The sequence below is a fragment of the Mugil cephalus genome, chromosome 19 (genome assembly GCF_022458985.1).
Source record: "Mugil cephalus isolate CIBA_MC_2020 chromosome 19, CIBA_Mcephalus_1.1, whole genome shotgun sequence".
In the NCBI taxonomy this organism is placed as follows: domain Eukaryota; kingdom Metazoa; phylum Chordata; class Actinopteri; order Mugiliformes; family Mugilidae; genus Mugil; species Mugil cephalus.
The window spans coordinates 20932384-20958237 of NC_061788.1; the positions used below are offsets into that span (position 1 = coordinate 20932384).

General features: G+C 41.3%; 1 protein-coding gene across 3 annotated transcripts in view; it reads right to left on the minus strand.

Annotated features, from left to right (window-relative positions):
- Nucleotides 1–25854, minus strand: part of LOC124996404 (WD repeat-containing protein 7) — a 92663-nt gene that overhangs the window by 21677 nt on the left and 45132 nt on the right. For all 3 annotated transcript variants that reach the window (XM_047569384.1, XM_047569385.1, XM_047569383.1), the window contains 2 exons: nt 18701–18814; nt 1906–2133 (listed from right to left, as the gene is read on the minus strand). In XM_047569384.1, the coding sequence (XP_047425340.1) occupies nt 1906–2133; nt 18701–18814 (342 nt within the window). The remainder of the gene's footprint in view (nt 1–1905; nt 2134–18700; nt 18815–25854) is intronic.

The window sequence follows — 25854 nt, forward strand, 5'->3', positions numbered from 1 at the left end:
CAACTTCTCTGCAAAAGTCTGCTTTTCCCTGCTGAATGTTCTACAATACAAAGTAAAACTCAATTTCCAATCAGCTCTCATGAATGTTTGAAAATGCCATGGTTCATAGTGAATGGGCCTCAGCAGGGACTTGGGGTGTTTTGACATTTACTGTGAGCGTTATTGTCCGGAGGCCGTACACTGATGTACAGTTTGTCTCTTTTATTCTGCCCAGCAGCATCCTCCATTCCCTCTGTCATCATCTGTCCATCCTTCCTTCCTTCCATCCTTAAGCTCAATCTCCCCCTCCGTCTCCCCTACATTTCCCCCCCTCAACATATGAAAACATCAATCTATACTCTGCTGTATAGACTTCTGTACCCTCCCTCTCTCTGGGTGGACAGCTCTCATTCATCACACGGTGCGCTGTATGCCAACAACACCGATCCATCTTTCAATTTCATAACGGAGTAGGGGGGTCGGGGGGAGGTGGCAAGTGGAAGGTGGGAGAAAAACAACAAACTGAATGAGACCGGGAAAAATAACTGAGGAGGGAGATAGAGACAGGAAGAGAAGCAGAAAAACAGATGCAAAGAGAAGCCATGGCATAAAATAGTCATACATCAAATGGTTTATACGTTTAGAATAGCTCAATAACAGCAGAAGTACCCAAATATTATAGCTAAAAAAATACAGCGAAGGAAGAGGTTGGGGTGGATGGATTGGGCAAAAAAACATTAAAAAATGAATATGAAAGACAAGCAACGTTTGCTCTGATTACTTTTTCAGTTAGTCAACACATTATTTATTTGAAGTAATTTGAATGCAGCTTAAAATGTTACCCTACATGGTGAGTGTGTTACCCTTCAGTACAGTCAACAATGTCCTGTGTGATGTCATACGATTGCAGCTTGAGATTGTGGTGCAGCATGGACTTCTGTATTGTGGCTCCTTTTTTGTCATAAACGAGGTCCAATCTACTTTGATAATAATTTTGCCCTCCTATCTATTAATAAATAAATGCCTTTCCATAGATTTTTATTACTATCACATGTTTGATGGATTTTGCAGATGCCTGAAAATAAGCTGGGTGGCATCAACTGTTTTAAAATCCATTACCTAACTTGTTTTAACAACATGAAGCACATGGCAATATAAGTTACTGATATAATGCTACAGTGAAAAGAAATCTGACCCCCTCAGGGGTACCAGTGGTCGCTTTGTCAAGGGCACAGCAATGACCAGAGACGTTCTTGGCACAGAGTTCAAGGGAATCAATTACATCTGGAGGTGTTTTCATCTGACGACATGGGCCTAGGGTTTGTGATGTATGTGTGAAAGACTGGAGAGTCCACGCAGGTGAGCTGACTGCTGTGTACAGGTCCAACTAAGAAGCATCGCTCCATAGCCTATCGGTGAGAGCACAGGCTCTGTCGCTGGGCGGATGCCCCCAGAGGCAACAAATCAGAGATCAGGAGCAGTGGGACGGAAGAGCAGCTCTACTTAGTGCTGGTTTGATGCCCACCAAGGTCCAAGGCTGCAGGCACAGCATGGCACAGGCTGGGCTCAGTGTGTAAGACAGTGTGTGAGAGTGTGTATGTGTATGTGTATGTGTATGTACAGTGCCAAGCTCCTTAAGGTGTCAAGCTTGGTAGGTGAAAATCAATCCCATCTCGCCCCTCACCTCTAATCCAACAAGAAGTTTATACTTTGTCAGGTAGGGAATTCTGAGTTTGAAAAAACGATGAGCTGGGACCACTGTACATGAGATGTACCTTTAAACCTGCACATACACTTTCTGCTTGGGCTACCTTGTTCACAGATTTCATTTTAAGGTAATAGCTAGTATGTTTTTTCACTCGTGTTCATGTTAAAAGTGAGTGTGTTCCTCCTCTGTGGATGTGGGCTGTTTTTCTCTGTACTTACATGTGTGTCTGGCCAGTGAATAGTTGGATGACCCTCCACTTGTCAGGCCAAAACCTTCGGGTGCCTGTCCACCAGTTCGGGCTCGTGCCGAGCCCTTCGGAGGTTCGATCTCCGCGCCGAATTCAGCTCCGATGACTCCCAGCAGCACAATGGCGGTGGCCTGTTTACGGCGCTCCTCATAAGAGTTGGAGATCTTCTTGGCGTTCGGGGGAAGGTTTGATAGACAGCCTGGTAAAGAGAAAGAGAAGAGTAGAATTAACTTAACGCCTGTTTGTTCTGCTGGTTCCTGGTCATTTGGTCGTTTCTATCCTGGACTTGGGGTGGACCATGGCATGCACTGAAAATCATTTTGTTAAAGTAAGAAAAAGACTTTCAAACTTCACAGAATGATGTGCATCATTAAACATACTGGACCAAACGTTTGGGTATACTTCAGTCAAATATCAAATAATAATGACCCCACTGTGATATAAATTCTATAATGATACAGTATTTTTTTTGTATTTTAATTTAAATACCATGTAAGGAAGCCTTGGCATCTTGTAAACAGGGTATTATATGCTGTATTTCAAATGTTTTAAGCCAAACAAATACATGCATTTGTAACCAACTAGATGTGACTGCAGACATCAACAATGTAGATGTAACATGTAAAAATAAATTACACTTTTCACTTCAATCAATTTCAAACACATTCAATTATAACCTCATGGATTTAGCAACTTCCCACATTCAGTAGTTTAAGACTCCTTATTTGTTTGACCCTTTCAGAGATGTTTTAAATAAAGGCAGAGGACATCTGGGGCCTTTTTTACTTTTTTAATTTCTTTCTTTCCCTTTTTTTCTCCATTTCATGCTAGAAGGCAGTAAAAGAAAACCTGCAGGCCTGTGAGACTCCAGTGAGCCGAGCAACTGAACAGGCACACGTCTATTGTCCTGGTATTAATCATTACTTACACACACACACACACACACACACACAGGCACACGTCTTATTGTCACGCTGAAAGCCTTTAGTCACAGTGAAAACACATTTACACATACACACAGACGGTCCCGTTCAAAGACCTCTGGAAAGATTTTGGACGCGTGCAACAGCAGACTGTGTGTGTGCGCGCGTGCACGCTTTATTGTGTTCGCCAAGACGACCCTAAAATACCCTCTTTTGTGAGTGTGGGTGTGACAGGGTGCACAAAGTGGGGAAGTACTGTTGCAACACCGAGTGGAGTAAGTGTGTCTGTGTGTGAGCGATAAAAGTGTGTGTGCGTGTCTTTAAGAGTGTCACAGTAGGAGATGAGAGCTCCTTACACATCTTGGATCAAAGGCCCAATAAGGACAACATAAAAACTGAGTGAGAGAGAGAGTGTGTCTGTGTGTCTGTGTCCCACCACCTCCACCCTCAGATTTCTATTTCTTATTTTCTCCCTCTCTCTGGATGAGCGAGCACAGCATTGTTATGGATTTGTATTCCAGTGGAACACGCGCTCGCTCTCGCTCACTACTCACACACACAATAAAGACACACAGGAGCAGGGGGTGAGTGAGCACACTTGGTGTGATGAATAGAGCGAGCGCGGGAGAGGTGGTCACTGCTGGGTGAACTTCCTGTTGATGTTCACACACACGATGGATTTGTTAACATCTCATGATCCTTGATAAGCAAATGATGACAGAGGACACGACTGTGTGACAGAGGCTGGAGGAAACCTGAACACTGTACAGATATTCAATGACTAAGCCGGTGAGTTAATAAAGAAGTGATAAAAACAAATAAAAAACAAATAAATATCTCCATATTCTTCGCTGCCGTTAACCTTAGCTCATTCAAGCTACAAGAGGAAAGGACTTCAGCAGTTTCAACGCATACACAAGGTTAGTAATAGGTTCGTAATATTCATTTGATTCCTAATCGTCTTGACCACTCAATGATCTGCAGCATGTGGCTAAAGGAGTACCACAAGTCTTTTTAGCTCATAAACCAAGTTTATCTGTGCATGTGTACTATTATTTATTGATAGCTAGCTAGGTGCTGGTCCAGGTAATCCCAAATTGATACACAATCGTGTATTTTGGGAGGAAATCAAAGTATTCCCTCCAACCTGATTCTCAGCTGTGCAGGTGTGATTTTGTGTTTTGCCCACCGTGATTCTACCTCGGTCCATTTTTCAGATGTCAGCAGCCCCTTCTTCTCCCCTGCGCCCCCCATATTTCCATACTATATCCTGGTGCTCTTTATAATGAGATTGCTAAAGGCCAGCTGTCATTTGGAAGAAGGCCCAGCGGCCGGCTCTGATAAATGGATTACAGATGGCATCCATCCCCCGGGCCAGACTGGGCCAGTAGATAACAGAATTAGAGATAGACTCCCAACCAGAATTACTAAAAAGTTCAGATTTACAGAAAGAAAGTGAAAGTAAAGACAGGAAAATACAGAGAGACAGATGAGGTATGTGCTGGAGTTAGCGACAAAATGGAGAGCTTTTGTAGCGTATACACATGGTCTTAGTGGGCACACTTAGCAGTCCTGTCCACCCATCATTGTTCTTCCTAAACTAAAAAGCTATAGTTGTACGATGGTGTGAGTGAATATATTGCATGTGCTGGTGGTGTGTTCATAGCCCACAATCAAGCAGTGATGGAACTATTTGACTACCTGACACCTAGCTGGATAACCAAATTTGTGGTATTGATGAGCGTAAAGACACCATCACATTCATAGTGACTGACAGGCCTGGTTCTATCTGTCAACTCCATCCATTCTCCAGATGTTTTCCAGAACAGTCTTTGCATCAACAATGGACATTTACCACAACCACATTTTAACAGCTCATATCAAAATCACAAAATCAGTTTGCTACTACACTTTACGGATGCTTTCATCTAGAACAGGTGATATTATCAACAAAATACAGTATCTCCAGTTTTCATTGCCTGTAACTGTTAATGTCTAAGTTTGTATCCGGCATTAGAGGAAACCTATATTTAATCACTTAAGTCAACAAAAGGTGATCTGGCAGTCATAATCTGGCAGCATTAATCCAACGACGCACTGTTGTTTACAGCTATATCTTTGCTAAACGCTCTTAAATGATGACTTATTTAAGACTATTTAGGTAACAGCTTTATACTAAAATAATTCTGATATTGAAGAGGATTTGACTGTCAATTGAGATAAATGGTCTTCACTGATTTATTTAATTTAATAATAACACACACACACATTCACCTACCAGTGCCAAGTACTGGGAGCTACTTAGAGATCAACTTAGGTGACACGTTAGCATGTGGTCCACGTACAGTGGATTGAACCTTTAACCCTCTGGATAGTGGATAACTCTAACCCTAACCAGCAAGTTGCCCTGATAAGTAGATCTTCTAATATTAAACTATAATATCTAACCCTGACCCCCAAACCCTCATTTAAAAGCCAACAGATGACAAGTGTTCCAAATACTTAATTGTCTGACCGATGGCTACAAATGGTTGTGTTTTAAAATGTATTTGAAAGTGTGAAATCTGGAGTTTTCACAAATACCAAATAGAATGAGGATGAATAAATTAATAATATATGAAAAACAACAAAGTGGTTCAACCATTAAAACAGGTGTGTCCAACTCATTTTAGTTCAGTTCTCATACAGTCCAGTTTGATTTCAAGGGGGTCAAACATGAAATTCCTTAAGAAAAACAAGTGTAATCTTGGTGCATTGCTCTCAGCTGTTTTGCTCTGGGTGTTGCTATTTGACAAATCAGAAATAGCAGCAACTTTTATTGAAAAATTTGAGTCAAAGTCTTACATGTAATTTTCACACTTTGCTAATTCATGCCACGGGCCATACTGGACCTGCTGGCCGGCTGGTCTTGGCCCTGCGGGCTGTATGTTTGACACCCCTGCATTAGAATGCCACGTCTTTGATTTGATCAAAGACCTTTTAATGACTTGCAGTTGCCCTAAAGTTAAATTATTTGCGAGATGTGAGTTTTTTTTTGCATTCAGCCAGCAGCATCACTTTCTGTGGATCTGCGTGTACCTGCTGCCTCTCCGCCGTGTGGACGGACTGATTGATTTTTGAAGCCTATCGATCTGCTTCCTTCGCAACTGGCAGATCTATTGTAATGACATTGCATCTAAATCCTATTTGTTGGCCAACCTGCTCCCAAACATAACCGAATAAACTAAAGAGGGGGATGGACGTGGTCCCCTCGCTGCTCGCCTCCGCTCAGCTAAATCTTCATAAAAACAAGAAATGGATTGAGATAAAAAGGCTTTCTGGCTGAAATGACATTATCCATAAAGGAAGGAATCTATTAAAAAAAGGGCAAGATGGTGTAATGCAACAACCTGTGGAGTCTATGCAATCACTGTAAAATTACGGAAGCGTCACAAAAAGGAGAAACAACTGGAATGTTACCCTGAAAAAGTTTTCTTTCAATGATAATAAAAAGAATAAATATGAACCCTAACCTTTTTGACTGTATTCATTTTTTATTGTTCAGCTTTTGCTATAAGGACTGAGATCAGTTTTCTTTGTAATTTGACATAATTTCAAGATTACTTTAAATGACAGAATGACATAATGAGGATAGATGACTGGTGGCATGGGAGAGAAACAATAAATCAGGAGCGATGATGGGAGGGAGAGGGGTAAAGGGAAAAAAATGAATAAAAATGGAGGGAGGAGAGGCATATGGAAAAGGAGACGAAAGACACAAGAGAGGAGAAGGAAGGACAAAAGATGAGAAAAGAGCACAAATATAAGATGTGAAGGAAAAGAAACCGAGAAGAATAAATAAGAAATAATCCATTATTAGCCAACAGTAGTGCTCCACAAATGACATGATAGTTGACAGTAGCACTCTCCATTCATAGGCCATGTTAAGGCCCATGTGTTAGCCCGGTCTATCCTGAGGCTAAGAAAGTTAGTTAGCCTCTGATCGCTGTGACCAACTTCCACTGACCATAGATAAGGACTGATACTGGCTTAATGGTTCAGTCCCCCACGTTGCCTCTCGTCAAGTACATAGCTACAAATTAATAAAGCATTGATTTAAATAGGTTTGTTCTAAGTGTTCACACTCACCTATGCAGAACGGATTGTTTTCTCCCCTAGAAGGGCCACATTGATGAGAGTCTACCCTGAATTATGTATAGCTGGCTTGAATCATAAAGATGAGTGAACCTGACAATATGCTGTAATTTAATGTTTCTCTATTTATAGACGATTATATACAATTTAGCTGAAATGTAACAACTATGAGTGACTGAAATGAACATTCTCTGAGTCTTAACTGTAAATTATGTCTCCATGATAATGAAATACTGTACGTATCTAGTGTTTTGTTTTGTTTTTAAGTGGGAGAAAAAGAATATATTTAGTGAATAATGTTCCCATAATTCACTATGCTGCACCCCCACCTTGTTCCCATCATGCACCTCAGCTCTGCCTCCATTGGTAATCAATGGGAGACTGGTAAAACCCGATCACGAGGGACTCGGGGAAGGGATCAATACCAGCAGGAAACTGATGTGAGAATGTAGGGAAGGGAGGAGGAGATAGTGAACGACAAATGGAAAATTGCTGTGGGAGAAAGACTTATAAAACACTGTAAATTCAAAAGTGAATACACAAAAACTCAAAAGCACACTAGAACTATTTAACTCCTAACGCGGCCTCAAGCCTAAGACAGACCAATACTTGGGATCATGAAAAAAGTTTTATAAAGTAAAAGAGTGCTGGTGTCGTGGGGGGAGGAAGGGGCGAGTTGCGGTGAACACTGTCCTTACAGCAAATGTCAGGAGACAGAAAATCTGGGGAAATAATTGAAAACACAATTAAGTTGATAGAGAAAAAAGATTTGAGTCCTGAAACGGTGGCTGCCCTTCCAACTCGCCCGAGTCCATCTGAAGGTTAAGTGTATTTTACCGTCTTAAGACACAGAAAGGAGAGCTATCTGCGCTCACCGGGAACTCTGTGCTTCAATTAGACGGATACGAGGGGGGCACTGAAGGGGGCCAGGGGGAAGTCCGCATGAGAAACTGGATGCAAGTTTGTGGGGAAAAGGAGACGAGACAAAACCAAACGGCCGCTTTGATTTTTCATGTCTGCTGATTCTCCATCAATGTTTAGATTACTTTTCTTCCTACACTGCTAATCATTGTTGAATAAAATGTTTCCTAATGTCCACAGCAGACCAGGCGTGTATCAAAATGTAGCTGAATGACAGTGACCATCATAAATATGATTAATTGTTGGAAATATATAAGTTATATACTGATACGCAAGTTTTGGATGTGAGTACCTGTTTTTATTGTTTTACTTTGTACTAAGTAAAGAGTGATCTGTGTGATGTGGCTTGAAACATGGAGAAAACAAGATTTAAAAAGTAAAATTATCTAGCTGACTTATGTGATTTGAGTGTATTTGTCATAACGTTTGAATTTGCAGCAAATCTAGCAAAGCTGACCTTTAAAGGAAGGGATGAAAACAAAGTCCCCAAATGGAGGAAGCTACAGTAGTTTATTAGCTGTGCTGCACTGTCATACAGCGCTCAGTCTACAGAAAAACAAACGTGTTGCTTGTCTGGATTTATAACTCAATCTCAAGAGTCCTTCGCCAGCATGGCAGATTGACTCACGCAGCGGCCTACACAACAGCCAGCCCCCTCATACCACAGACCACAGGAGAAACGGTGCGAGATGCACACGAGGGTCATGGCCAGGCTAAAAGCTAACCGACATACACCAGCACTTCCTGCCACGCTAGCCAAAATCTGCTCCCTGGAAAACAAACCTCAGGCCAGCTAGGAACTAGGAACTCCTCAAATTAAGCAATATTAATATTGCAATATTGTAATATTGCAATTATACAACAATTATCAACAAAATAAAGCGTATAATTAAATATAGATGCATGGAGGTGGACATTAAATCAAAATGATCAACAAACCGATCCATTTTGTAGCGTATTTTTCAGCCGTTTCCTGCTCCAGCTCTGACAGTTACAGTGTTGCCACGGAGATGGATACAATGTTGCCACAGACTTGGCGGAATGTTTATTTGCTGATTTGAGCATGTTCTAAATGTCTTATTGACCAATCAGATTGCTTGGTCGGAACTACTTGTATAATGACAGAATCACACGCAGTTTACTCATATTAAACAATTTTTAATTTGTTAATTCTTGTTTAGACCTATTTATTGTTACTTAGTTAACATCTACAAGGACAATACATTTTAACACTACAAAAGGAATGTTACCACCTCCAAATGTGGTTTGATATAAGATCGCTCAAATGCGTGCTGGACATTTGGGACCATTATTCCCAGGAGGAATGCTAATGTAAGGTCTGAATTAAGTGACAGTCAAACAGTTTTTTTGTTTTTTTTAGTGGTTTAGTCACAAGTCCTCGAGTCACTAAGCACATATGATGATTTTTGACCGATCAACAGTATTTTATCTCTACTTGTTGTATTAAATTAGCAATGGAATAAAAATTTATTATCAACACTTACAGTAAATAAGAGCTTTTCTATAGTGTGTTCTGCCTTCAACCACATTAACTTTGGCCAATGCATATAGCAGTAATACTGTACAAAGGCACGGTTTGACGAAATCGCCTAAGATGTCATTCTTAAGATATAGTTTCTTTTTTTTTTTTTTTTTACCTTTTCCATTCTCATCAATTATGAGTTTGTTTTACAGTTTAATTTAGTGTCCAACAGGTTTTTAATAATCCTCATACTGGCAATGCTTTATGAGTTGTCAACTATTTTTTGCTGTTAATAAAGAGGACAGAAAAATGAGTGTGGATGATAATTTCACTAATGCAGAGACAATGGACAGGCTCTGTCACGCTGCTTCTTCATGAAGGAGGAGTTATTTTTTTATTAAAGCCACCACAGCGTGGCCACGCTTTCCTCTCAAACACTCGTGAATCAACGGTATCTGACAGATTTCAACACAGGCAAATGAAAAGAATCAGTTTAGGAGTGAGAGGGAAAAGAAAATATTATTCCAACAAATAGGCAGAAAACCTGAAAGGCAGAGGTCGTAGAAAATTACTGGAGGTGAACAATGTAAATGTCCTAAATGGCTCACGTCAAAATAATGAATGGCTTTGATAAATGACCAAGTTCTAAATTCAAGATTTTACAAATGTCCTTTTTTGTAAACAGAGTTGTATTTTATAATATCTATCTACATTTACGTTGGGATTCTATGTTATTATGAACCCTGGAACTGCTGGTTAGTACACAAAATATACAGATTCTGATTAATGAGATATGTAATGTTTTGACTATCTTGGTAGCTCTCCCCCTTTATCACATTTCCATACAAGCAGATTAGAGTGTGTGTTGTGTTTTATGCAGTGGGCTTGATGACTCGGAGCACTGCACCTCCTGCTGATCAATGGGACCAGTATTACCATCTTAATCTGCCCACGGGGCTCAAAGGTCTGCATCAAAACACTAGAAGGACACTGTGTCTCTCTAGCTGCCTGGATGTCACTAATCTGCTGCACACTACTTTAAATCCTATATTCATATATATGTTTACCAGAATTGTCATCAGAGATATCGTACATATTAACAACTTTCTCTTTCTCATTGTCTGACCTAAATGAGTTGATGCACTTGTCAGGACAATACCTGGCTGACAGCCCAGACTAAATAACATCACAATGAGTGCGGGTGGTTAAGCAGCTCATACGTTTTGTACGAAAATGTCAAAAATGTCAACTGTCAAATGTCATTCAACACTCATCAGTAACCAAACAGTCACTCCGGCACTGGGACAATGACCCAGAAAACCAGGTAGTAACACCAGTCAGTCATTACTATCCAGTGACTCCACATCTGTGGTCAGACCATGAGCAGGCTGACAGTCTGTAACACACACACACACACACACACACACACACACACACACACACACACACACACACACACACACACACACACGCACACAGACCCCAAGGCCAACGCTTTATCTTTGTGACACATTCATAAACCCTGACACACATACACACAGACAATCACACACACGCTGCCCACCCCCCTCCCACTCTTCATGTGCACATTATCACACTGGCCACACGGCCATAAGACAGGTGCGTGTGTGTGAACGGAGAGACGATGTGTATATACTGTAATCAGATGTTACGGGAGGAGAGGCGATGAAAGGAGGATTACATTATACTCATACTACACTGTATTATCACAGCATACAGTGCCATTCATTTATTATCAGACATTAAAATATCTGATCCGTGCATTGGCCAAACTGACATTATTCGTCCTGGGATAAGGGCAGTGCCAAGTTGTGAGTTTGGTATTGTCCGAGAGTGGAGCCACGCAATCGAAGACCCCACCACACTTCATCTAGACTCACTTGCTTTTTCATTTCATTGATACTGCACTGCTCTACCTCCACCAGTTACACACAAATGTTGGATAATACATTGTGCTTTTCTTTTCTTAATTTCTACTCTCACGGCCCTACAGGACTGCCATGGCAACTGGTAGTTTTATTATGATGTCACACCATGTTTCTAAAGCATTAAATAACTTACTAAAATAAAACTTATCGGAAAAATATACTTTTGACACGTATTTAACGTTTAGTTTGGGCCAAATCCCGTCCACTAACATGGAAGAGGTGGAGCTTAAGACCTATGCTGCAGCCAGTCACTAGGGGGAGCTCTACTTGCTTAGGCTATGGCTAGCACACATAATCATACCACTACAATACTCTAACGAGTATACTACACCATGTAAGTACACTATGTTAGCACATTTTCCTACAGTTGTACATCAGGGTATAGAAAGTAAATGTACAATGTATATGTTATACAAGTGCTACATACCCCACTCACACTACTCCCACTAGTGTGTGAATGTGTGTGTTTGTGTGAACGAGTGGGTAATGTGTCACTGTGCCTGTAAAGCATTTTGTGCTCCAGCAGTTCAAAAGGCGCAACATAAAAACAAGAGCCTTAACTACACAACGCAGCACACAACGCTGCGTTAGATATTGCTGTTTCTGTTTCAGAGCCAGCAGAAATACATTCCAGTACATTAATAAAATTTGGACAATAGCTTCGCTCTTCTACCTGTAATACAATAATATTCCCATACGCCAGCTGTGTCCCTCGCTGTGTTCCACAGCACAGGCGCAATCATCTGAAACAATCAGGGCGTTTAGAGTCGCAGCTCAGAACATTTATCTCTCCATAAGTTCAATCTGCTCCGAGGAGAAATGTGATCTGACCCAAACGACCTCCAGGCTCAGATATTAGATTAACAAGGGAGGCTGGCGTTTCAGCTAACCAAATCACTACTGGGCTAATGACACAGAGAGGTGAGGGTCAGCCTGACCTTTGACCTCTGACCTCTATCACCGCTGCTTTGGAACCCCTCACAACGGGCGAGGAAGGAAGGACGAGCACTGACATGATAAAGGAAAGGAGAAGAAATCCCTCCATCCTTTCATTTTGTTCTGTCCTTCCTTGCTCCAAAAAATAAAAAAAGGAATTGATGCCAAGTTAATGAATGTGCAGCAAATGTCGTCTTTTACTCACATCATTTTTATTTCAATAAAAAGGTGCCTGGACGCACAGTGTAAACGCATGTGTGTGTGAGGAAGGGGGGACATGGGATGGGGCGGTGTCCAGCGGGGTTCTTTGACCTCCCAGGGGTCACCTCCTCCATCAGAGCCTGAAGATGAGATCCTCCTTGGGTTAGTGGAGGCAGTCTTCCCTCTAGTGTAGGACCACATTACTGTTCCACACTGATATGAAGCAGCCGCTGTTATTTAAAATTGATTTTAAACTGCGTTTTGCAGCCAAGGTATCAATAAAAAAATATACTGCTTTAGTTTTTAGTTTAGGCATCTTTAAAAAAAAAAAGGAAAAGGAAAATGTTGTTTTCTGACCCATGAAACCCACGAACTGAGTGATTGTCGCTGAAATCCATATTAATTCGGTCAAAATAAATTCTCAAGTGTGACTTTCACCCCAAGGATTTAGCAGTGGGACTGAAGTTAATTGTCAGCAAGACCATGCTAGTTGGGTCAGGCCCTGAATGTGGAGCACAAGTTATCTAGAAATTAATAAGCCATGTTCAATTGAGCAAATGCTACAGTCTTCCAGGAATTATCTGTGACCATAACCAGATGACAGAATAGTCCTTCATGGCATTTTGTATTATTTCAACATATAAAAATGATTAGCATAATGTAAGGTGTTTCGTTGTTCTGATTTGTACATCCAGGACTTTTCATGTATATTCTCTCCTGACGGTATCTACTATTTGCTGTATTGTTTAGGTGTTTTGGAAACGTTTTCTTCTCATCAAACTGTGACACCATTAACGATCCAGTGAACTGAATTTAAGTGTGTGTGTGTATGTGTGTGAGTGTGTGAGCGAGAGAGAAAGCGGGAGCAATAGAAAGAGAGTGACAGAGTGTGTGTGTGTGTGTGTGTGTGTGTGTGTGTGTGTGTGTGTGTGTGTGTGTGTGTGTGTGTGTGTGTGTGTGTGTGTGTGTGTGTGTGTGAGTGAGGAGGAGGAGGGTGCTGTGGATCCTAATGACATCCCTTGACACTGCTAGGGACATAATTGCACACACAAACACACAGGTTCATGTCGTGCGTGTGCGAGCTCCTGTCTGGGAGGTTTTGCAGCTGTGGCAGCGAGCAACAAATGTTGTCACCTGCACATCCTGAACTTGGTGTAGGTTGGTCTGTGTGTGTGTGTGGTGTGTGTGTGACAGGATAGACAGCAGACTCATGTGATGAGTCTATCGCCGTGGAAACAGCCTGCAGGCAAGTGATTCTGCGGCTGTCGACATCTCAGTCTCTATCCCTTTGTCTCCTCCTCTCATCTCTTCCCATTTCCTCCTCCTTTGCTGCCCTCTCTCAGTTTCCTTCACCCATTTCACTCCGCCTCTTCTTGGTTTCATTTTCCAAAAGGAACGACTAACTTTAAATGAGCTGTCTCCTTGTGTTACTTATACTTTGTCTGTTTTAAACACCAAAATATTTTACACAATAAATGACAAAATATGGAATTGGTCACTTTTTGATGCATTCATTTAAAAAAAGATGAAGAAAATTAAACAAAAAGATACTGCTTATCTATATATCTTACATTTGCTTTTCACAATATTTTATAAGCAAAATAATTAATACAGATAAAATAAAAAATGTACATCTAGACTTACTGTTGTTATTATAATAATATATTCATTATTTTCCAACTAATAGAATTTCAGACAGGAAGGTGCTGCCGTAAACACACATCCATATCTGCTCCCCGTGAAAGCTTTGCATTACAAGAAAATGTTGTTTAATTCTACAGCAATGCATCATTTCTGTGACAGTTTTTTTTATTATGCGTATTAGACATATTTTAATCAAACACTAGGAATCTCTCAAGCTTTGGTATGTAATCAGAATATATAATAAGAGTGTTAATTCTACCAATACCTGGGAAAAATTTATTAAGGCACTACATGACTACAGCAATGGCTACATATATACATATTATTCACCAGCAGTGGGTGAAAGACACAACAAATAAACTTTAAAGTAACGATACAAATCAATTACCTGCACTTCATAAACTATTTGAATAATAACAGCACACACTACAAGTGCAGTCACTTCAGTTAACACTAATAGGTTAACAAAGGCATTCAGTATTAGTAGAGAAGTTCAACAAATCACAAAAAGACTATGCAATGCCAATACAATAAGCAATAAGGCATCATGTTTTCCTCTAGAAGCTGAAATAACTGATCTGTCTTGTGAGGTAATGTTCACCATGTTAGAATTCATCTAGAAAACCACCTCGGACGGACATTTTCTTTTCTAATTCAGTCACAGTTAAGGGAAAACAGCCACCAAAGCGAGAGCCAAAAAGTTTTTTTCTTACAATAGAGAGGGTCCAGACTGTGCTATGTTTAAGGAATCTGCTAACAGATTGAATACTACAGAGACCCAATGAAAAAAAGCCCTGCTGTCAATAGGAGAAAAATGAGCTGTGAGAAATGATAAATTGTCAGACACATCTGTGATATTGACTGGTCTCAGAGAAGGATGGAGGGAGGAGGAAGGAATGAGCTGCAGAAAGTGTATTTTTGTTTGCATTTACACAACACTATATATTGTGCCACTGAAAGAATTTAGATTTCACTTCAGATAAATGAGTGATTCTGCGACTCATAAGACACAGATTAGGACGACTATATACGGAAAATACACAACAATAAGTCAAATGTACTGCTTAAAATGTAAGTGGGGTGTTTCAGAAAGACAGCCACATTTTCTAACGTGCCAAAGATAACTGGACATTTAAATATGCAAACTCAAATTATTGTTTAGACAAATATTACAACCTTAAACTAATTTTAAAACACAATAGGCTGCGAGAAATCACTCAAATTGCATCAAGAGAAAGCTCTGATCAATGACCTTCAAGAGCAATGGATGTGTCAAGAATACCTACTTTGCATGAATGCGAGAGGTCACAGAGGACTTACAAGACTGAGCAGGCAAAGGATGTTGCTCTAAAGGGGAACACAGCACATTTAGCAGATAAAAAACTAAATCTTTTGCAAAAAACAGTGCACAGTCAGATGAGCAATGCTATGATGAGGCATGTGCTGATCACTGAAAATATGTAATACCAAGGAAGAGGTAGCCACATTAGGCACAGGGTCAAGAGCTCAAAACAGGGCTGCAGCCATGAGACTACCGCCATTTGAAGGCTTGTGGATGAAGAGCCCACAGTCCACAAACAAAAAAAAAACATTTGTGATATTTCTCCACCACAGTGGATGGAAGGTGTTCTGGACCTATGCCACAAGGTTGATGGCCACTTTTAAGCATAGTCCTTCAAATGCTCAGGAATTTAAAAATCAAAGTTGCGCTCATTTGGCAACAAGATGAAGTTCTGCCCGTGGAACGAATCCCCGCTGACCACTACTGCAAAACAGAACCTTGCTCCCTGTATGATCCAGCACAGGAGCTTCCCAAACTACAAAAGTTGGAGGAACTACTAGTCAGTGTGTTAATATTTACTCCTTTTATGTCCAGTATATCCCTCCCTCTCTTTGTCTTGTATATATTATGTATGGTCTATGTAGTCTCTCTTTGCCTGTGTTTTCTGTATGTGTTCACACTGCATCTCCTGTGTGAGTGTATGTAGTCATGTGTAGTTAATAACAATTTACTGACAAGTTTAAAATCTCTGTCCGTTTCAGATATGAGTGAACTCCCAAGGGGGATGCCAGCGCGTCTCCTGTTCAGTTGTGTTGTCTCCTTGTTGCACTTATCCCGAGCGTTCAGACAATGATCTAATCTACGCAGTGAAGTTTGAGACAGTGTTTACCACAGACCTATATAAACAGAAGGCCAGCACCAACCTCATATGGCTGGAGATTGATACTTGAGCCCAGTTTTAAGGGCAGAAAGTGTCTTCCCTGAGATGAAAGGAGTGAAGTGCGGGCTTCAGTAAGCAACCTGATGATTGGAGAGAGGAATGCTCAACAACCACCTGCAGAGACAACACAGAAACAGCCGACTACAGAAGAGGAGGATGTTCATCATTTTGGTGGGTTGTTCTCATAGTGATGCAGATGAAGAGTCCATAGAGCCAACACAAAATGAACAATGAAGGGTGGACTAAATTGGTAGTCGAAGCACACAAGTACTTGTCAACTGTCTTAGGAACTGGCTGAATGTTGAGGACAAGTAAGGCAAACAGTTGAAAAAGAGAAACAGAGAAAAAAGGACTCCACAAGCCCGACTCTCAGCAGAATCATTCCTTATTCTCTTGTGGCACCTCAACACTAAACACACTTTCTGTTGTTATCTTGTGGTGCACACAAACATTTAGGAAATAATGACAAAAAAGACTGAAATTATAATTCCTGTTAAGCTGACAGTCAACTCTGAGTGCCTCGGCGGTTCGTTGGAAGTCTGTAGTCTATAGAAGAGAGGCCATTTTCAAAGTTGAAAGGCAATGATATTTGAATTCATGTAGATTATTTTGATTCTGTACTTGGGCATTTAATATTTATTAATACTAATTAATGGCACAATTGACCGCCCTATGTTGCATATAAAACATAATCTTGTTCTTTTTTGGCTGTGAGGACCGGTTTGTGCTTTAGACCATCAGAACCATTCTTAAAGCTCTTCTAAAGGTGGTTTGAAAAGGCAGAGAAACAGGCAGGAGAGAAACAGCACCTTCGTTATACGAGCCAACTGAGTGTGTGGACTGAATTTCTTTGCCACAAAATTGCTGCTGTCAGAGAACGGAGTTGCGTAGAAATGTCTTTGTAAGGCAAACGGTTGGTTGTGCCAAATGGTTGAAACACAGCCCTTAATGGAATACCAATGGTGCGTTGCCAGACTCATATCTTGAAAATAATTTAGCTTGGCTACTGGATTCTAGTGTTACGGTTAGAATTAGGTTTATTCTTGATTAAGAGCTGAGTTTAGACTCTCAGTTATATCAGTGAATGTCCACAAAAAGACAGTCATACAATGGAGTATGTAGCTGCTATCAGTACTGCAGATGTCAGTCCTTTCCAGGGGAGAAGTGTTTCTCACCTTTCTGTGTGTGTGTGTGTGTGTGTGTGTGTGTGTGTGTGAGACAGAGAGAGGGAGAGAAATAGAGAGGCACAGAGAGATAAAAGAAAGCCCATGTGCGCATTTCACTAAACTGATTTTAACACCATGCAGGTCACAGAAAACTGGTACAATACACAACCTGTGTGGCACTGATTAAAAAACACAAACTTGGACACATATTGTGCGTAACCTACATTCAGTCACCAGAATAAAACGTCTGAATTCAGAGGTCAATAAATAATAGATGAGTTCTTTTTGTTCTGGATCAAACCAAATGAGGCTTTCACTGGGTAAAATATTTTGGGTGCACTGACACCACTTTCTGTAAGACAATACCTGCAAATGTCAGAATGTGTGTCAGTGCACCGTCTTCAAATCACTTACTAAAGCTATTTGAGGATGTAAAAGTTTTTGTTTCTGGTTTTCAGCTCCCCTAAACGTCTTCCAGGCGGAACTAAGAAAAGACCTCCGACTGCCACAGCATCATCAGCGAGTCTCTAACGTTCCTCATTAACAACCTGGTACCCACCTGGAGCGCTCGTGAGACGTTACATTGTTGGGCGCAGTTGTATTCAAGCAGTTTTATAAATACGAGTACACAAGTGAAGTATGGGACCGAAACCAGATACTGGTACCAGTATATGAGATACTGATATCATTGTCAGTGTCTGCGCATTCCTAGAAAATGATCTCATCATCGTGCACCACAAATAGCGTCAGACATTTCACAGCAACATTAAGGTGAAATGTGACCATGGACCTTTAACTTATTTTTCCTGCGACACGGCTGGTTCCTAGCAGGTTCCTAGCAGGTTCCTATGGGTCAGTGTTACAGAACGTTAAAAGAAGCAAAACATGGTGTGTCATATGGTCGCCTTTTGGTTGAGATCTCCTGAGGCGATGCAAAAGCAGCGTCACTTATCTTCCATTATGACACCACAGGGATAATCTGATCTGTAAAAGAATCAATATGGATGCTCCAAACTCCCCGCCAACCCAAATATAAATTTAAAATGTACTCCTGACTATGATTTCTGACATTACACATGTCCTGATGACAAGGTTTGAAGGAACTGTTTTGAATTCTGTTTCCTACATGAAAACAAGATCTGGTTGTTTAATGAAGTTTTCTTTAAATGCTTTGTTTGTGCACCTACCTGCCGTGATGTCATCATCAGTGACGTCCATTTCCTCCTCCGGAGCCTTGGCTTCTATTGGCTGAGCTTCGGGAGGGGGTGGGGCAGGAGGGGAGGGCTCAGTGCCCGTCGCAGCTGAGGAGAGGGGAGGAGAGGAGTTACATTACTGTTAAATATCAGCCTGTCATGTCAGCGACCACCGGTGTAATAGGACTGTGCATGCATGTGTGCGCCGTTTTCTGTGTCGGTCCTAATTATCAGCCTAACTGCCCTGGTTAAGTAGCTAATAAAGGTTGATTGGGCCTCCTTGTTATCTAGAGGATTAATGAAAACACACACACACGAACAGCTGCCCCCTCTATATTTACTGTTTTCATTTAGCCCTTATCTCTCTATTGCCAATTAACAGTGGCTTTTCATTAGCAGCTGAGGCTAATGAACGACACGGCGCTAATGAATGAAGCCAAAGGTAACGGAGCTGGTGCTGGGATAATCTCTGGAAAAACGGCCCTACTTAATGAATTGCACAGATGCACACACATGCACAGGCACACAGAGACACGAGTGCAGCGTTTGTCGATGCAAAAAAAAAAAAAAAAAACGAAGAAAAGAATTTATTAGTTTTTTTTTGGAAATTCAGTTTTTAAAAATTAATAACAATACTAAACTGAATATTATTCGCAACTTGATAAGGTTACCCACAGTATAGCAATGGTAATGCTGTGTACAAAATTACACTGATTAATCCTGGTTAACATTGTGCTTCATGTTCCAATTAACCTGTTCACACACACGGCCAAAAGCTCAACATAATGACTTTATATCACACGCATGCACACACATACACTGACAGAAGGCCGATACGCGGCCTGGTTGTTGATTAGCCACCTTGAACATTCAAGTGATAAAAACTTAATAGGACTTAATTAAAACATAACCGATGTTTCACTGCGACGGAACAAAAGCAGAGGCCGTCTGAGACAGGGAGCTGTTTCTTTGTTCCTGTTCAGCGCCTGGTCCCATGTATTTTGCCGTTGGGATACTTCGTGTCCACACAGGGCAACTGCTACAATAAAACAAATAGAACAAGAACAGTACCAGGCTTTTCCACTTTGACTGGATGTGGACTTTACATTGGATGTTGGGACTGGTGGCATTTGACTAAAAGAACACCAAGGAGAAAAACTGACACAGACTGAGGGTTCCAGTATAGAAATATATAACGTTCTTGTTTGCAACAGCAAACGCACAAGAAAATACTGGGCTGTTAGTTCAACAACGCTACAGTATTAACTAGCTATGGCATGTGAATAAAAACAATGTTAACATGTTTACGGTTGTCGGTTTGGCGGTTCTGTCTAGAGATGTCCTGATCCGTTTTTTTGTTTAGAATAATGCTATCAAAGCTCATGTAGTGAGGGGGAGGGTAGCTCCCGTTGGCTCCAGAAACCTCAGCCAGATGTTAAAAACCTGTGTTCTGTACTACAGAAATGGGCTGATCATACGACGCCATAAACTCAGTAACCAATAAGAAGAAGTCGTCTTTTTGTTCAGTTTTGTTTTGGCCAACCACTTTTAAAACGGAAGAGGAAGGAGGCGTTTTTATGTTATACAGTAGGTTACACTGTTTGGTTTGTGGGACACCTAAAACAAATACTATAAAGATCGGGCCTGGCTGAAGTCCAATACCGATCTGGGCACTTAAAAATGCCTGGATACCGATCTCCCGATAACAAAAGGGTCATACCAAGGTTTTGTCAAAGAAAAATAAAGATTGTTTTACTTTTACATTCTAATCTTCAGTTTACAGAGAAATCTATTTATCAGTTGTTGTTTTTTTTATATCTCTGGATGATCCAAGTTGAATTCAGTTATAATATGACTTTGAGCCAGTTATTACATCACAAGTCTTCAACGTTGTTCAGGCCATGGACCCCCAAACTAATGGAGAGATTAAGTAGGGACCCCCAACTTACTAAATGTGTTCTACATTAAACTAGGATTAGTGATATTTAAACACATACATTATTATTATCATTTTGCATTCAATATTAAGCTATTCAAATAATACATAGGCTCAAAGTTTATATATGTGCAACAGTAGGGCGGCTGTGCAACTGCCACCATATATACTTACCTTTAAACGTAGCTAAATGTAGTAGGGACAGCAAATCACCAAAACATTTTGACCTCCCTTTGCTGATGGGAGCAAGCTACACCGTTAACTTCTCCTCTGCGAATATTGCAGAGTGCATCTGGGATTTCACCTGGGGACCGAATGTAGGATCTCAACCAATTGTGGGGAACCTGACAGTCAGTGTGTAATATGTGGCCTTGTGATTGGCTCAGCAGTGATAGGGGCGGGGCCTACTGTGTTCAGGAGGTTTAGATTGACAAGTCTAGTGTGTGGAGTGTTGACTGAAAGATAACCTCTATTCATCCCTTTACTAAAATATGTTTTAGATTGAAGTTCATTTCAATTTTTTGGGAAAAATTTAAAAAAATGTATGAAAAAAAATGGCTAACATAGAAAATATCTAACAACAGGGTAGAGATTAATAAATAAATAATAGCTTAAGGTACACTAATAGACAAAACTTTTGACTGGTAGTGTACGTACGTGCTTTCAGTGAAGAGCTGTCACAGTATTCTGCTATATTATTACATTATTTAAAATGTCATGTGTGAACACAGTATTTTCATTCAGCTGGTTAGTCCATTCAAATACGCATCTCTGATAGCCCCACAGACACAGGAATAAAGCGATAGGTCGTGGGCGCGTGGACTGTGTGGGCGTCTCCAAGCGCAAATTGTATAAGGGTTCTGTGAAGGTGAATAGGTGTGGGTGTGGTGATCAGTGATTACACTCTGAGCCTGTCATATCACTGCTTTCATCACTTTGAAACGGTCGTGGCAGTAGCAGGAAAGCACAGTCTCAACAGCCCAACAAAGAGAATCAGATCATTGTCTGAATGTTGCAGAGCAGCACAGCGTCAACACAGCACCACAAATCTACAGGGTGGATTTTTATTGAACTCATCCAGTGATGATAGAAATAAATAAAATAAACTGTCAGCAGAAGTATTAATTTAACACACTGGAGCCAACCATTCTGGTGTGCGTTTAAATGGAATAGGGTTATTTTGTAGCAGTGCGTGGCCCAGCAGAATGGTCAGAGCGCTGTGTGCATTGGTTGTTGCTGTTTTGTGAATCTTTATTTGTTGTATGAGCATCTTTTAGAACTAGAGAACTAAATTTAACCAATGCTCTCCGACAAAAAGAAACGCTGCGTCAATCCAGCAAAAAGGTGAATCGGTCTTAACTTTTACAGAAGGGCAACGAGACATCAGTACATTAGTGTAGAGTTGTAAAATGCTACGTGTCTCAAAGGCCTTCAAGCACGGAGGCCCATAAATCAAACTTTATACCCGCTTTGTATTCTGTCTTCACCTGTACCTGAAACAATGTAACCCCACTAACTCTCCAGATTTCTTTCTTTTTTTCTTCTTTTTTTTGTAGCAGTGTTAATTCATGTCCTAAATCTGAACATCATGTTTCATTTAAGGTTGTTCAATTCTGCATCTCCAACCCACATCCGTACAATCCTGAGGGAGCAGAAGATGAAGAAAGAGAGTGAAGTGGAGGAGGGGTGGATGACAGAGGGAGGAAGGGAGGAGGAGGAGGAGGAGGAGGAGAAGGAGGCGTTCTGCCCTGCTCCAAGGTCAAGCTTGTCATGTCAGCCATGACACATAGCTCCCAGCATGCCTTGTTAACCTCCAGGACCTCCTCCTCCTCTCGTCTGTCTGTTGCTCTCTCTCTACTCCTGTTTAAAAAACACACTTCCGTTTTTTTTGTTTTTTTTTTTTGAAGGCACAGAAGATTTTGCACCTGTATTTTTTGGTTTTGGCCTCGTGGTTTCGCATTTAAGATGAGGCAAAAAAGTTTCTTCTGGGGCAATTTGTATTAACATTAATTGTGGAATTTTAAATATGTGCAGTTTTGGCAATTAAAAACAAAACAATGTTTACAATGTTTGGGCGACTTATCTTAGAGTGGAGAGATATTAGGACAATAGTAAAAGAAAGATGGAGAAAAGGGCAGAAGAAATGGTGAACATAAGAAACATTAAATCAGCAATTAAGGACAAGGCTGGATCCGAGAGTAAATAAAAGAAAGGATTGTCCGACAAACAACAGCAGGTTGATGAGAAGATAAACAGTCAGGACTGGGTGATCAAGGCAAACTGCACAGAAGAGAGAAAGGAAAAAAAAAGGGGGTGTGGGGGTTGTGACTGCTACTCAGTGTTCAAAGAAACAGCTGCTTCACACGTACACAACTTGACCCTTAAAATTGTGTCTGATCATGCGCGTGTGAGGGTGAACAATGCTGAGGACTTTGCTTAATCAAGTGTGTGTGAATATGAGAGTATTATATGTGTGTGCAGTCCCTCCCCGCCCGTCCAGCCCCCTCCCCATGGTTGATGCTTTCTTACTGCTCAGCTCTGCAGCCTACCTCCTGGGCTTCAATTGCTCCCCTCTTTGCCCCCCTGCAGCTCTGGACTGTTCGTGTTTTATTGTTCGTTAGAACTTCTGCACAGCAGGTTCAGCCAAGTGCGGTTTTCTGGATACGGTTACCCCTCAAGTCACGGTTCCAGTTGTGAGCTGAGGTAAGTTTACCGTTTTCCCCAGAATCCAGTCTATATCATAGAGTTATTGAGAACGCACTTCCCAAAAAGCTCAATAGCTCCTTTAAGGTGAAAAATGGGTCTCTTTCTCTTTCCCACTAGATCGAGGTGAACAACTCCTTTTGCATTAAAGCCTTTTAAACACCTCCAGGAGAGCTGAAAGGTCAGCCTCGGCCATGTGTGTGTGTGTGTGTGTGTGCGTGTGTGTGTGTGTGTGTGATGCGGTCTGTTCAGCCCCATGCTGTGGCAGTGGGACTCAGGCACTGGCTCAGCTCAGGATGACATTTCCTCCCCACTCAAAGCTAATGGATAAATACAGGTGTCTTCCTTCAAACACCAACCACTCTGCTGCTGGAGAGGTGGAGCAGAGAGAGAGAGCGTGAGAGAGAAAGGCCGCAGAGAACTACACAGTATCTATTTGATGACAGTGTCAAAAGTGTCAAGCAGGACCAGTCACTCCACTTCCCATGAGACGGACGACAGAATGAGTGCGTGAGGAGTTGTTAGACAAGGGATATATATATATATATATATATGTATATATATACATATAAGGTGGTGTTGCAGAGGGTTGATAAGTAACTTATATATATATGAATTCAAATAATACAGAGAAAGCTAGGTACTATGAAACACTTGAAGCCAGGTGGAGACTGGTGATCTCTGTGTCCTCTCTGTGTTGGCTCAAGCCTGAGTTTCTCAGACACATCACCAGAGTGAAGGTTAGACTGGAGATGGATCTTTTTCAACCAACTGCTGTGAATGTTCAGAAGGGAAATGGTAGCTGTATGCAACAATCACATACATGGACATAATATCACACAATCATAAAGATGGACGGTGGAACAAATCCTCAGAAGTGAAGCCAGACAGAGTCATATATTAGAGAGAGTCCGGCCAACTAGGGAATGGACCGCTGAATCTGGAGAAAGTGTGGGCGGGGCATCGATATCACAGCTACACATGGTCCCACTCTTGGACCATACTGAGCAGACCCTGGCTCCAAACTCACAAGATGGTGCCACCCATATCCCTGGGAAACTAGCGTCAGTTTGTCCGATGCAAGGAACTGGGGAAGCATCGTCCATATTTATATACAATCTATGGCACAACTGAGACTAATCAGTTACATGGGGGGAAATTAGTTGAGTTCTTACTGGTTCCACCGCCCACCAGAGGATATGTTCACGTTCAGCAGCAGAGGGAAGACGAGTCACAGCCTCAGGGCTTTGAAATACTGACCTGACTGCCATTATATACTCCTAAAACACATTCAGATACAAAAACTAAATCTGTGAATATTAACACATCGCCAAGGTAAGCCAAACTCTTTTACCTTGAACAAAGGTAAAATCGTGTGTTTCCTTCAGAGGCTGTAAACAAAGCTGCCTCTGTCTATGTGTTGTGATCTTCTTGAATGTCTCTAATGAATGCCGATCAAGGCCCAGAGTCCACTTGCAGTTTTCTTTTTTATTTTTAGTGGAGGTATTTTTAGTCAGGTGCTGCTGACAGGACAGCGGCTTCTGAGAACAGTGAGGCTGTAATTAGGTCAGAGCTGAAGTGGACTGAATGGACATCGATGCTTAACATCTGAGGTGCATTCCAAGTGAGGAAAGAATTTAAAAATGAAAACAAAAATAAGATAAGAGTCAACATTCCCTTAATAAATTGGAGGATTGTGGTTTCCTGACACAACACACACAGGAAGGCAACAATTTTTAAATTTAAATCAAAAGCTCTGAGCCATATCACGGTGGAAATTCTCATTAGCTGCAGAAGCTGGAGTATTTACATCTGGTGGTCTGGAGAACTATGGAACCATGGCTCTGAGTCACAGATCAGCACAAGAGCTCAACATGTGTGGTCATTTCATATTTCAGTTGAACGAAAGAGAAATTCAGAGGGTCTCTCCAGAGGATTCAAACGCACGTCTGGCTTTCCTGTGATGTTCCAGGATTTCCAGGACCAGCCGGAGTCATCTTACTTCCAGTTCCAGTCCTGCTGTGCAGCGCACAGATCAAATTCAATGACCCTTTAACCTCGCTCTATCTCTCCGTCTCTCGCTCTATCGCTTTCTCTGTTCCCTCCCCCCCTCCGTGCTGCCTCGTCCCCTGAGGTCACCGGTCCATCACTCCCCGTCCTCCCCACCCAGCCTCCCCCGCCTGCGGTGCTGGTGTGGTAACACAACACTGACCGGTGCCTGTTACCATGGCAACTGTTCCCCTGAGAAACCCCCAGCATCCTCAGCAACCACAGGGCGACTCCTGAACACACACACAGCATTTTAGAAGGCTGTTTCTAGTAAAAGAAGGTGGAGATTCACCTTTCTTCCCATCAGCAGGTCTAACTATAGACAGAGCGGGAGACCAGGGAATATACAGAGCAGGACACAGACAAAGACAATGAGTCAAAGTAAAAGATAATAATAGGTTGAGTATGTTTCTGTTCAAATATCCATAGGGTTGAATATAAAGACAGCTTGGGTCACAGG